We start from the raw sequence: 13,219 nt of genomic DNA, 5'->3' as shown, positions 1-13,219 counted from the left end.
TCACATCAAATTGTCCACAAAATGCAAATTGTAAGATTAACAAGAATTATGTTTTTTTTACACTTTCTCAGATTTCATTTTAAACTAAATGAGGGCTAGACTTCACTCCCAAACTGAAAACTCACCTAATAATTTCTACTTCTCCAAAATTAGTGGAAAAATTATTACAGCTTTAAACAAAGACTGTCAAAAAACAGAAATAATTAAATAGTTTAGTTGTATATTATTAACTTTTTCTCTTAATTAGTTGTTCTTTATTGTTAAGCTGTGGCAAAATGATGATAATGTAACATTTGGGGAAATATATGCAGCCCAGCAACCCAGCACTGGATGCTAAAATGGAGAAAACTTCCACAGCCACCATGTATTTGCCTTTGGTGCTCAGGTAGGATGGAACAAAGGAGAGCCACACACTACAGAAGATCAGCATGCTGAAAGTGAGGCATTTGGCCTCATTAAAACTGCTGGGGAGTTTCCGGGATAAAAAAGCAACAGTGAAACTGGCAGATGCCAGAAAGCCCATGTAGCCCAGGACACAGTAGAACATGGTAGTTGAGCCTTCATTGCACTGCAATATGATTTCTTTCATTTCTGAATGGGTGTCAATATCAGGAAAAGGAGGAAATGTGATGAGCCATACTGTACAGATGCCAACTTGAATCAGGGAACAAGTAAAAACAATGGAGGTGGCCAGACCTCTTCCCAACCATTTTCTCATCCTGGATCCTGGCTTGGTAGCCATGAAAGCCATAATTACAGTGATGGTTTTTGCTAGCACAGAAGACACAGCCACTGAGAAGATGATGCCAAAACTAATTTGTCGGAGGAGACATATTATATTTCCAGGTGCAATGAGGAACTGCAGTGAGCAAAGGAAACAGAGGAGAAGGGAGATAAGTAGAAGATAGGTGAGATTTCTGTTATTGGCCTTGACAATGGGAGTATGGTGATATTTCAAAAATGTTGCCAGAACCACAACTGTGCAGGCAGAAAAGAAAAGTGCCAGAATCAGTAGACATATTCCCATTGGTTCCTCATAGGATAAGAATGATACTCTTTTGGGAAGACATGAATCTTGATCCTTATTTGGATATTGACCTTCTGGGCATTTGGAACAGTCATCCATGTCTGAAATTTAAATTTAAATTTATATGTATTAAATATATATTTATACATCCATGTGTGTCTATTTTCAAATTTCTATTTTAATCCTGTGATTATTCTATGAATATTATTATGGCTTAAATTTCTTAACAGCAAAAAGGGCACTATTCATCTGACTTATCAATCTCAGACTTGGATTTTAACAAGGTAATTATCTCTAAAGGATTCTGTTAATAGTTCTAATGTTATTACTGTCTCTTATCTATTGTATGTATTAGCTCTATATTTGCATCTTGTATTTAGGGGAAGCAACCTGCTACAAAATCTTTCTAACAGTATTTACTCAGCCCTTCATCCTTCCAGGCTGGGTTAAATGAGGATCCACATTTTTGGTACCAATAGGCTGACTCTATAAACTGCTTAGACAGGGCTGTAAGCATTGTGAAATAGTATATAAGCCTAAGTACTTATTGATTAATATTGTGTATAATATAAATAAAAATAAACATAACAGGAATGTGCTGCTTTCACTTCATCTATACTGAATTTTGTTCATTTGTACATTCCTGTGGGATCATATGTGTGTTCATATCCATAAATGCAAGTAAGGCTCAAGGAAAAGAGCTAAGGATTTGCCTCTTTTCCATATATTTTCAACACATTCTTGTGGCACAGATTCAGAGATGGGCTGCTACCTGGTCGGACTGGTTTGGGTGAACCGTAGTTGCGATCACTGGCTGGGCCCATCTGCTCCCCACCCCTGAGCTACCCTTTCCATATATAACTAATTTTCTGCCGTGTTCCCCCTGCCCAACCTGCCCATCTTAGTTCTCGCCACACCTGCTATACTCACTGGAGCTGCCTGAGTAGATTAGCTGCATGTTTGAAGCTGCAGTTCAGCCCCAAAGAGGCACTTGTGGGCGAAGCGTGCGTGCACATGCTCACAATCAGCAAACCAGTTGTTAATGTAAGTGCAGTCCACCTCTGCACAGATTTTATTGGAGAATAAATAATACACAGTTACAGAAAGTAATCCTACTGTAAGTAAAATCAGGAGTTTCAATATTATTTTAAGCACTTGGTTAATTGTTTGCTTCTTTTTGTTTGTTTTTTTAAACCAGAGCCATAGTTAAATGCTTCACTCTTTGCCTTAAGTCTTCCTTTCAGATGGTAAAGAAATCCTTCCTTTAAGGACAGCATAATCCATCAACAACAAATTAATATAACTTAGCTTTCTGTAGAACTGTAATGCAATTTTGTTCATGATGCTTTTTACCCTTCTGGCTTGATATTTTCTCTTTTGGACATGGATGACAATCATAGCAGCAAAACGGCTTTCCCTCCTGCTTTCTTTTGAAATTACCAGGGGAGCAGCTTTCAGAACAGAGTGAAACAGGTGGGGTCTACCCAATGAGTAAAATAAGAAGGGAAATATTAGTGTTCACTCTGGTGTTTGAAAAGAAGATTAAAAAATATATAATATTTAAATGTTTAACATTTATTTATTTATTTATATGTCATCCATCACACTGATAAAGTGACTATGTGGCTTACAGAAGTAAAAGACAAACATAAAATCAGTTAAAAATTTAAAAATTATATGAACACTAAAACCAAGGAAATGGAAGGCAGGAGAGAAGCTTGTCTTGCCCCCATCCACCATCTCCAGGAGTGGGCACTCTTCTTGGGTCCCCAGGACAACTAGCAGAACCAAGTTCTGATATCCATCCAGAAGGCCAAAAGGTTGGGATTAGTTCCTACCTTTGGTACTAGAGCATTCTACATTATTGTGGCTCTAAATGAAAATAGCTCTTCTCCTTCACACAACCCATCAAATTTCTTAGCAGATAGGATCCACAGCAGCCTTTTTCTGCTGGAATAAGTAGGGTGGATTAGTTCCACTGCTCGTCAGATATCCTGGAACCATGCTACATAAGGCTTCAAAGGTAATAACATATTTTCAGTAACTTTCAGAAAGCAAACTGGTAACCAATGCAACTTGCACAACAGTGGTATTATGTATGCCATTCTAGGAGCCCACAAAACTGTGTGGATCATTGCATTTTGTACCAACCTAAATTCCAAGTACTCTTCAAGGATACCACTATATAGAGCACATTGCAGTAATCCAAATGAGATATCACCAGGGCATGAGTGAATATGCACAGGGCCTCACAATCCATATACTGTAACTATATAAGGGTGCAACTGGTACACAATATGAAATTACACAAAGGACCTAGTAACCATGATTTCCACCTGCTCTTTGAATATCAAGTTTGTGCACCAGGTTAATTTAAGGTTGTGCAACATCATACATAACTAAAGATGATAAACAGCAGTATCTTGAGGTCTCCTCAATCCAGATCTACTTCATCTTATGAGAGTTCAGCTGAAACCCGATCCAGACCCCTACAGCCTCTAGGCATTCCTAAAGGCCAACCAATACATTATTTAGATCACCAGAGATAGAGATGTAAAGCTGGGTATCATCTGCATATTATGATATCTCATCATTGGTGCAAGATGATCTCATCCAGCAGTTTTATGAAAATGTTTAAAAGGATTGGACAGAGTAATGAGCGCTTTGCCACCTTGCAAAGGAATAGTTGTAGACTGGACCTCTAACGCCATATTAACCCTGGATACAAATGGCCTTGGAGAAAGAAGCCAAACCAGTGAAATACTGCAGCACTGAGTGCCAAATCCTGCAGTTTGCCCAAAAGAATATAATAGTCATTATACAGAAACACACTGGGAGTCAAAGGGAGCAAGGATAAATGCACTATCCTTATCCCATTCTTATCTAATATTATCCATAAGCTTGACCAATTCTGTTTCCATTGCATCAAGCCTGAAACCCAAGTGAAAGTGATCCAGATAATCTGTTTTATTCAGGATACTTAGGAGTTCCAATGGAGCTACTTTTTTACACCATCCCTAAGAGGGAGAAGTGGAAGCCTGAATGGAAACTGTGCACACACATTGGATCCAATGAATTTTTCTTGAAGAGGGAATGAACCAATGCCTCTTTGAATGTTGCTGGAAAAAAACATTTCCTACAGTGATGTATTAATCACTGTTTGGACCCAACTTCACTCTCATGGAGGCTTTTATCAACTAAAATGGAGGGACAAGGATCTAACAATAAGTAGTTTTATTGACAGCCTTGAGGATCCAGTCTACTTCCTCAGTCTAACAGGATCAGCTCTATGGATCCAGTCTAATTTATCAAGTTTAATAGGCTCAAACTGCTCCCAGAAAATCAGGTAAGTCCATTCCATGGACATCTCTAAAGGTCCTGCTCCATGGCTGCTCTCAAATTGTGAATGGATCTGAGTGACTTTATCCATAAGATGTAATGACCCTGTAAATAATCATCCAACTCCTCCTTCCCCAAGAGGACCTCGTGGGTTGGTTTATGAATGTTTCATCGCCAGCCTAAATAACATCTGCAGCAGAATTTAGGCGATATCTGTGTTTTTCTGCTTATAAAAGCTTTGTGTGGTCAGTAGGTCTTGTGATGGGTCAGGTGTGGATGTGTACAAGAGAAAGTCTTGTAATGGGTCTTAAAAACCAGAATATATGAACATCAGCTGGCAGTCAAATGCCATGATCACAAATCCTTAATAGCAATAGCAGTTAGACTTATATACCGCTTCATAGGGCTTTCAACCCTCTCTAAGCGGTTTACAGAGTCAGCATATTGCCCCCAACAACAATCTGGGTCCTCATTTTACCCACCTCGGAAGGATGGAAGGCTGAGTCAACCCTGAGCCGGTGAGATTTGAACCGCCGAACTGCAGATAACAGTCAGCTGAAGTAGCCTGCAGTGCTGCATTTAACCACTGCGCCACCTCGGCTCCTCCTTAATCTCTGCCCACACCAAACAGTATCAATTTGGTTGGAGTAATACCAGAATAATTGGCCACCAACACATGTGTGAGTTCATCAAAATCTGGCACTCCATAAGCAATCTCATCAACAGAAACATTGACCAGCCTACAAACTCCTCAAAATTCAAATCAATCACACCAACTAACTAGTGATGGCACTGACCCTCAATAACCCACACAATTCCCCAACCAGCACTTCATCTTCCAGTGACCAACACCTGACATGACCTCCCCATCACAAAGCCCATTACATCTGGCCCACATCTGGCCCATCCCAAGATCTACTAACCATTGAAGTTTACTGCTTTTCATAAATCTAATTTCTTTCCAGTTATAGACATATTCATATCAACTGAAAGAATCATGTTATCTTCTTTCTCTGTTAAAAGATATAGAGGTGTCATTTGGATCCTTACTATTTTCTCAGTGACTGCTCAAAGTTACAAAGAACCTACAAAAATATTAATGACTGGTCCTCAAAGCTCTAGTTATTGCACTGTCCCCATGGTCATGTGGTCACCAATTGTGACTTCACAAGCAAAGTCAATAGAGAAGCTGGCATTTAAGTCACATTGTGGTCATGCAATGTCCCCAAATCACAATGGGTGAGTTACTAATGATTACAGTTGGAACTGATAGTGTAAATCAGTGCAGTAATTTATGACTTAGTAACAAAGTTGCTGGCTCCAATTATGGATGGTAAGAAAGTATCATCCCAGACATCCAAACAAAATCAGAACTTACTTGATTGAAAGTACTAGGCCAGGTGATGGCTTCCTTGTGAATGGTGAACATTTGGTCTTCAGCAGCCCTGGGATCTAGCTTCCCAACTTTTACTTGATGCAAGGACTGGTTGGGGAATGTGACCCAGTTCTCAAGATCCAGACCTGTAACCAGTTCTCCTTTCTCATCAAAAGAAATTTCATCCCCAGCACTATTGTTAAATGCAATTCTTTTAAAAAAGAAGTGTAGCTGAATAGAGAAACAATTGAACATATTTGTAAAAAAGAGAAGACAGAGAAAAAGCATGGTTAAGATACAGAATTATGTGACAGATCAAAACAATGAAGGAGATAATGTGCAATATTCTGGTGATTCATCAGATACATTTGCTTATATGGCATTATTGATAAAATATTTTACCATAGTCTACAACTATTTAATAATAAAAGAAAACTAACACCCACATCCCACCCTACTCAAGTACCTCTAGGAGAATTTAATTCTCAAAAGTATATCTAATTGGCTAGGCAAGTGTTATTTATCACATAAAGTTTGTAACATTTGTACTATTATTTTGCGAGAAATATTCTGCCAACTATTATTAGAGATACACAAATCAGGGAAGTTTCAGATAAAAAAATATACAAATAATATAATAGATACAATTATTAAAGCTATAATTGTAGCTTGCTATGTTCCATGTCTGGGATGTCTGAAAAAATCTAACCAGTCGCTTGGTGGCGATAGAGAAACACAGAAAAGGCTTTTTGCTGCTAGCTAGTGGTTGACTGAATTTTTTACAAATACAGCAACCCTAAAAGAAAAACAGTGCCAAGTATTTTTGTGATATGCCAGAATTGTGAATGAGGTTCAGTAATTGGAACTGGCTGTTTGAAAATATTTTTATGGCTTCCCTTTTCTTGCATGCAAGCAGCTCTTGAAGCTTTCTCTTCTGCCGGAGCAGATCTAGTTCAGCAAATACTTAAAACTGGTAAGTGGTAGCAAAATGTGTTTTTGATGTTAACAAATATCTAGTGCTGAGATGTCAAACTCATGGCCCACCCGAAGAATAAAGAAAGTTGAGATATATCAGGTGATGATGCCATGATGATGCAAACTTGACATCCTTAATGAAACACTAGCAATAACTGCTTTAAAGCACATTACTATTATGGAATACATGTTGGTGGAACTCTTGGCTAAGGATGTTATAATTTTTCATGAGTATTGTAGAAGATCTGAGGTAGCTCAGTTATCATTTGATTTAGATGGGAGTCCATTTGGCTTGGCAGAAAATGTTTCCTCAGTGTGTGTTTTTTGAATGGAGCATTTTAATGGAATAGGATTGAGAGGTGATTGATGTCATATTACTAGAACTTGGCAATGGGAAGAAGGTTTCTAAAGATTATTACATAGTAGCCAACCACACTTCTGCAATTATTGATTTCTGATATTTGACAATGGGTGAGTAGGAATTATTGGGCCTCGAAGCTGGGAAGGAGATATTTATGCCATGCATAGAGAATATGGTCATTAGAATCCAATCCCTCAATGAAAACCCCTCCCAGGTCAACTTAAGTTACCAATTCATCCCACATGCATATGATATGGGGTTTCTGCCTGATTGGGAGGATTGAAGCATTTATAAAAAGGGCATACTAGCTAGATTGGATTAACACAATACAACTTGAATGAGGAGAGGGACATGGATATGATTTATAGAATAGTGGAGACTAGGACACCAGATTGCCTTTTGCTCTTCAGTAATGTCCCAATTACAAATTAATGTAATCCATTAAGTATCAGTTTTTTAACAGTTTATCATCACTAACCTGGTTTTACGATTAGAAGGGTGATTTTATATTGGTCACCTAGATGTTAAGCAGTTGCCTTTACCAGGACCTATAAGGGGAATTTTTGCAGGACTGGTAGCTTTCCATTAGTTTATGACTGAAATTGTAATTGTGTCTCTAAGTGGTGGAGGGCAGGTACCAGAGTGTTATTTGCACCCAAATGATGGGAGTGAAATGGAGTAGAATGAATCAGATACTAGAATAAAGTTTATCAGGTGAGTGGTGGGGTGAAGGAGCAGAACTGAAAAATTGGTTTTCATAAGAACATTGATATGTTCTTATTAGAGGATCTCCTCTATGCTAAGGGGATGGTCAATGTCTTTCTGTATCCACTGTCAAGACTTTCTTAGCTAACTGTTTTTAACATAATCTATTTTAAGGGTGTTCCTGAAATATAGGAATAAAAGGAGCAGGAAAGGACTTAGAAAAGAAGTGAGGTTGGAAGACTAAGGCAGAAGCAAACTACTCTGAGGTTAGCAATTTCCCCAAGAATTAAAAAAAAAAACTAAAGAAAGAACGCAAGAGAAATTCCTAGTTTCTGTTCATAGAACAATGTCACTTCCAATTTTAAATTTTTTTTATCGTTTAAAAGTTTTTATTTTCCATTTTTTCATTTTCATACACTCACATATATACTGTGCATAGCCGGCGCCATACAACATTAAACAATAATCGCAGCAATTCCTCTTGTCAACAATACCCCCCAAAATACAAACCCAATATACCTCTTCCCCTCTCCATACACCTCTTTCTTCCACCCCCTCCAATTTTCTATCTTCCCTCCATCATCCCCCTCTACCTACTTCCCCTCCCCCTCTACCACTCCTCTCTCCCTATCCACTCCCTCCCTTCCTTTTCACCCTCCCTCCCATCCTCTCTCCTGTCCCTCTCTACCCATCTTTCTTCTATCCCACTCCTCCTCCCCTTGGTGTATTTCCACTATATATCAGTGTACTTAATTTATCTTATTTTTACAGAGAAATTATAGAAAAACAGTATACATGTGAAGTCACATTACATTGAAATCTAACCTAGTATATATCTCTCCCTCCCCCCACCCTCCCCCAACCCCCCACCTCCCTCCCCCTGACTTCCCAGAGCCCGTACATGGTATAGATTTTTAACAAACACAGTCTAAAATATATTGAGAGAAAATAAAATAAAAAAAGGGTTAATAACATCTCTGCATTGATCTTAGCTTCTTCTTGCTGAGCTAACTTTAAACAATTTAAATCATTCCAGATCTTAAGCATAGGCTATCTGGAATTTCTTAGTCCCGTATTTGTTTTGTATATAGTCAATCCATTTTTTCCAGTCTCATTTATATCTCTCATTTGAATGATCTTTGAGATACGCTGATATTTTAGCCATCTCGGCTAAATTTGTAACTTTCAATGTCCATTCTTGAGTTGTAGGCAAGTCTTCCTTCTTCCAGTATTGCACCACCAACAGTCTTGCTGCCGTTATTAGGTGCAGAATCTAATTTTAAATTAATGTCTCATTTCCCTCATCATTTAACTCTTGAGAAAATTACCTGCCATGGCTGTACATCCTGAAGTTTAGATTTCCTGACACTCAACATTCTCCTATGTTGTAGTTGAGCCACTTGTATGGCATGTAAAGCATGTGCCACCGCATACACTGCATTATATGTACTGTAACTGGGACTGGTCATCCTCATTTCAAAAAAAGCCCCAGGAAGGCTCTCCAGTTTCTCTTTCCCAGTGCAGATACCCTCAGTTTCCTGATTCACAGATGAGTCTGGAAATACACAGCCAAATGCATGTTCCCATACATCTTTAATGAAACCATCTTGGGGAAAGAATGAGAAATGGTTTCTTGTCTCAAGAAAATGTTGGAATCCTTCAACTTCATTTGAGTAGGCTGCAAAGGACAATGCACCATGGAGGACTTGTATGTCCCAGCTTTTCTGATAAAAGAATGATGCAATACTGATTTGGGAAGCCACAATCCACACTATACCTTTTGGATTTATAAAAATTATTTCCATTTCAGGTAGATATAATAACCATCTTAAATGTAAAACATATTTATCTTTTATTATCACAACATTAGCTTTGCTGTTAGTAAAAAGATGAAATGTCTCCACAAACCATTTCAGGTCATCATCCAGATTACTGATATAACTTGTCCCAAGTTTTTGTTCGAAGAAGGCAATACAGATACCATGGAGAGAAAACCATGAAAATATCAGTTGTTCAAATTTTGCTCCAATTTCTCCTTTCACAAGAATTCCAACCCAAGCCCACTTGAAATGGACAAGTAGCTGAAGAATTCCCCTAAAATTTAAGTGTTCACCTGGAACCATGTGGTAATAAAAGGGGATATCAGTTTTACCATTGGTACTTGGAGGAGGACCATATAAGAACTATAGGAACAAAAAAATAGACAGAAAAATGGTTGACAAAACTGATATACATCTTCTGCAAATAAAAAGTTCTGAAATGTTTCAGGATATGCTTTCACACTATTTATGTGTATGAAATATTTGTCAGAATGGGTTTGACTGTTGAGTTCCCTTTCATCTGCCCAACTAAATGATTCTCTCTACCCTCTTTCTACTGAACTTGCAGATTACTCTTTTTTCTTCAACAATAAAAATAATTTTGTCCTTGAATGTGGTTCATATTGTTGTTGAACCATAGAGCATTTTAAGCATCTTGTGCTGCAGGCCAGATATATATGGTTGTATGTGTACATACATACATACATACATACATACATACATACATACATACATACATACATACATCAGTAATGGTATCCTCTTATTTTTACTACCAGTTTGGTAGCGGGAGCACTGGTAGTTGGAGAGAAATATAGGTGAAACACTATGTGTAACTCCATGAACATCTGAATGCATCTGTCTAACAACATAAGTATATACAATACAGAAACATTACATCTTTTTTTGTTCATCACAATAACAAATTCCTTGAGAGGGAATCCAAAGCTCCCACACAACAGGGAATGTTTAATGATTATTAATTATTAATTTTTGAAATTGACCTTTTATATCAAATTCTGAAATTAAATTCACTTTGCTTTCTGCTTTGATAAATACAATTTCTTAAATATACTTCATAGTTAAATGTATACTAAATTAAACATATCTTAATGTCTTACAATTAATCCATCTGTAAATATAAAGCAATGTATGGACAACTTACTATTAATAAATCTTACCTGTGGAACCCTGTAAATGCCTAAAATGTCTTCAATAGTAAAAGAATATTCAGGATCAAGAGTTCCGACAACAGATATGAGTTTGTTCAGGATGCCACATTTGTAATTGGGAATTAATTGGTTCTGACTTGAAAAAAGTTCCATTGTGGCATGATATGAGTACTCTCCACCATAACTGTCATATATTCTGAAGCCCAAGGTGATGTTAGGTAAGAGCTGAAGGTCTTCATTGATCTTCTTCACAGCAAATATGAAGCTCAAAATATGCTGATAAAACTTGATCAGAACTCTGCAATGGCAATTAGATGCTGTATCAAATAAAGTTTTGTGTCTAAAAAGGGCAGGGAAATTGAATTCCATAAGAATAATGTTAACTGATTAATTAGTTACCATTCAGTTTGCAGTAGAATTATTGCTGGCTTTTCATGAGTGTATTTATTAAACAATTTTGATTATATGATATCAAAAATAATGGTTTGTTTTTTTTTGCTCAGTATCATATACTGAGCAAAAAAATACCATTGATTTTGGCTTTGGTTTCTTTTACCTTTTCTTAGGAAAGTATCTAAGTCCTGTTCCAGAATCTATAAAAAATATTATTCTTTTAGCAGCAACACATTATCAGGTACAAAATAGGTTATAGCTTGTTATATTACATCTATAAATAAGCACTTTAAAATCCCATAATATGCAAAAGCCAGTTTAAGCAAAATCCAAATGTTTCTCTATCTTAAAAACAATTTTAGCAAAATGATGTTTAGCTGTAAACTGTAAATCAGGATTTCTAAAAACATTACAAAAACACAATATGATTTTTAGCATTCAAATTATCCCAAGCCATGTATTTCTTATCTCTCAACTCCAAAAACCTTCAATGGATAGTCAGAGGCAAATTTGTTTATTGTTGTTTTATTTAGTAGGATAAAATATACTGTATGTCTGACTTAACAGTATGGTTAACTATAATTTTGCTTTCTTTAGAAACTGATGTGTAACCCACAGAAGTATGTAAAATCTTTTAAACATGAAAGACTAAATAATTACTTTGACACCCCTCCCCCCCAATCTTTTTTCAAGGAACACAATCTCACCATTGGTTTTCTTTAGAAAGCACAATGAAAACATACATGGGTTGAAAAGTATTATTTCATTTTTATTTATTTTAAAATCTATATATGCAACATTGGGTTTAACTATAACACAGAGAATAAGTGTATAAAAGAATTTCATGTACATCGCTATACTAATACAAAGAAAATATTAATAGTAATAATTACAAAAGACAGCTTTATTCAGAACAACTTCCATTGTGAAGCAATGCATCTAACACCACAAAACATCTGTCTATCCCGGGTTATTGGGAATGACGTGATAGGCATACAAAAATGCCAAATCCAATCTGAAAATTTGATTGACTGTGCAACAAGCCTCTAGCAATAACAATAATGTCTTACAGTGGTTCACCAACAGCAGAATTCTTGGGAACCTTCTCAAAGTGCTCTACAACTCTACTTATGAAGATGAATGAAGTAATGCCACCAATGATGAGGTCACCTGGTTGAAAATATTTGTGAACAATTGGGATAGCATCTTGGATTCCACATGTCACTGTTTGAGGTTTGCAAGACACACATAGCAAGATTAGGAAAAGAATCAATATCACCATGGCCTAGTTTACAAGCTTTGTATCATTTCATGTAATACTTAAGAACTTTCAAGAATAGACAATAAATAAATTTGTCTATTCCTCACGTAACTTCCATTAGGTTCTGAATTTTAGAATAAAAATCATTCGGAGACACCATTCCAATAATGACCTAACATGTCTCCAAACTCCAAATAAATGTTTTTCAAAATATATGAAATAATTAAGCTGTCTATCTTTGAGGACTTTAAGAACAACGTCAATAATAATCTTTTTGATAATTATAGAGGAGTGGATAAAGAAAAGTGCAACCTTGAAATAGCCATTACTCTGTAGAATTAAGAAATTGCTTCTCTGTTCTGAACACAGTATTAGCAATTCCATCCATTAATCAAACAACATGAGTGAAACGTGACAACAATATTCAAATATTGCAAAATATGTGAGATGAAAAGGGAGGGATGTAAATTACCAATGAATGTGTGATTGATTCTAAAGCCAGGCCCAACTTGTAACTTTCACATTTATTTTAAAAATATTTTTATATCTTGATGCTGACCAGTAGCAGTAGCTGATGTTATTTCATTTCAATATCAGACTTCTCAAGGTATCTCACAGGACTGTCTTAACAACTTAGGGCCATGAGTGTGCAACAGAAAGGGCTCTCAATTCAAAAAAAGGATGCAATTGGTAAAACAGATGAAACACACAACTCCCATCCCCAATCACAGTTATCACCTGCTCCTTGACCAATACTTGTGAATCCAAGAGGACCCCCAGTTTGTGCATCA

General features: G+C 36.7%; 1 protein-coding gene across 1 annotated transcript; it reads right to left on the bottom strand.

Moving 5' to 3' along the window:
• Positions 1 to 226: 226 nt before the first annotated feature.
• Positions 227 to 12,449, bottom strand: LOC116521543 (vomeronasal type-2 receptor 26-like). The gene is made up of 7 exons (XM_032236202.1): positions 12,238 to 12,449; positions 10,784 to 11,114; positions 9,896 to 9,965; positions 9,111 to 9,337; positions 5,745 to 5,972; positions 2,381 to 2,507; positions 227 to 1,128 (listed from the first exon to the last, which is right to left on the bottom strand). Exons 1-7 carry the CDS (start codon positions 12,447 to 12,449, stop codon positions 227 to 229), a joined length of 2,097 nt encoding a protein of 698 aa, XP_032092093.1.
• Positions 12,450 to 13,219: the final 770 nt, after the last annotated feature.

The sequence above is a fragment of the Thamnophis elegans genome, chromosome Z (assembly GCF_009769535.1).
Source record: "Thamnophis elegans isolate rThaEle1 chromosome Z, rThaEle1.pri, whole genome shotgun sequence".
Taxonomy (NCBI): domain Eukaryota; kingdom Metazoa; phylum Chordata; class Lepidosauria; order Squamata; family Colubridae; genus Thamnophis; species Thamnophis elegans.
This window is presented reverse-complemented; position numbering and strand designations above follow the sequence as displayed.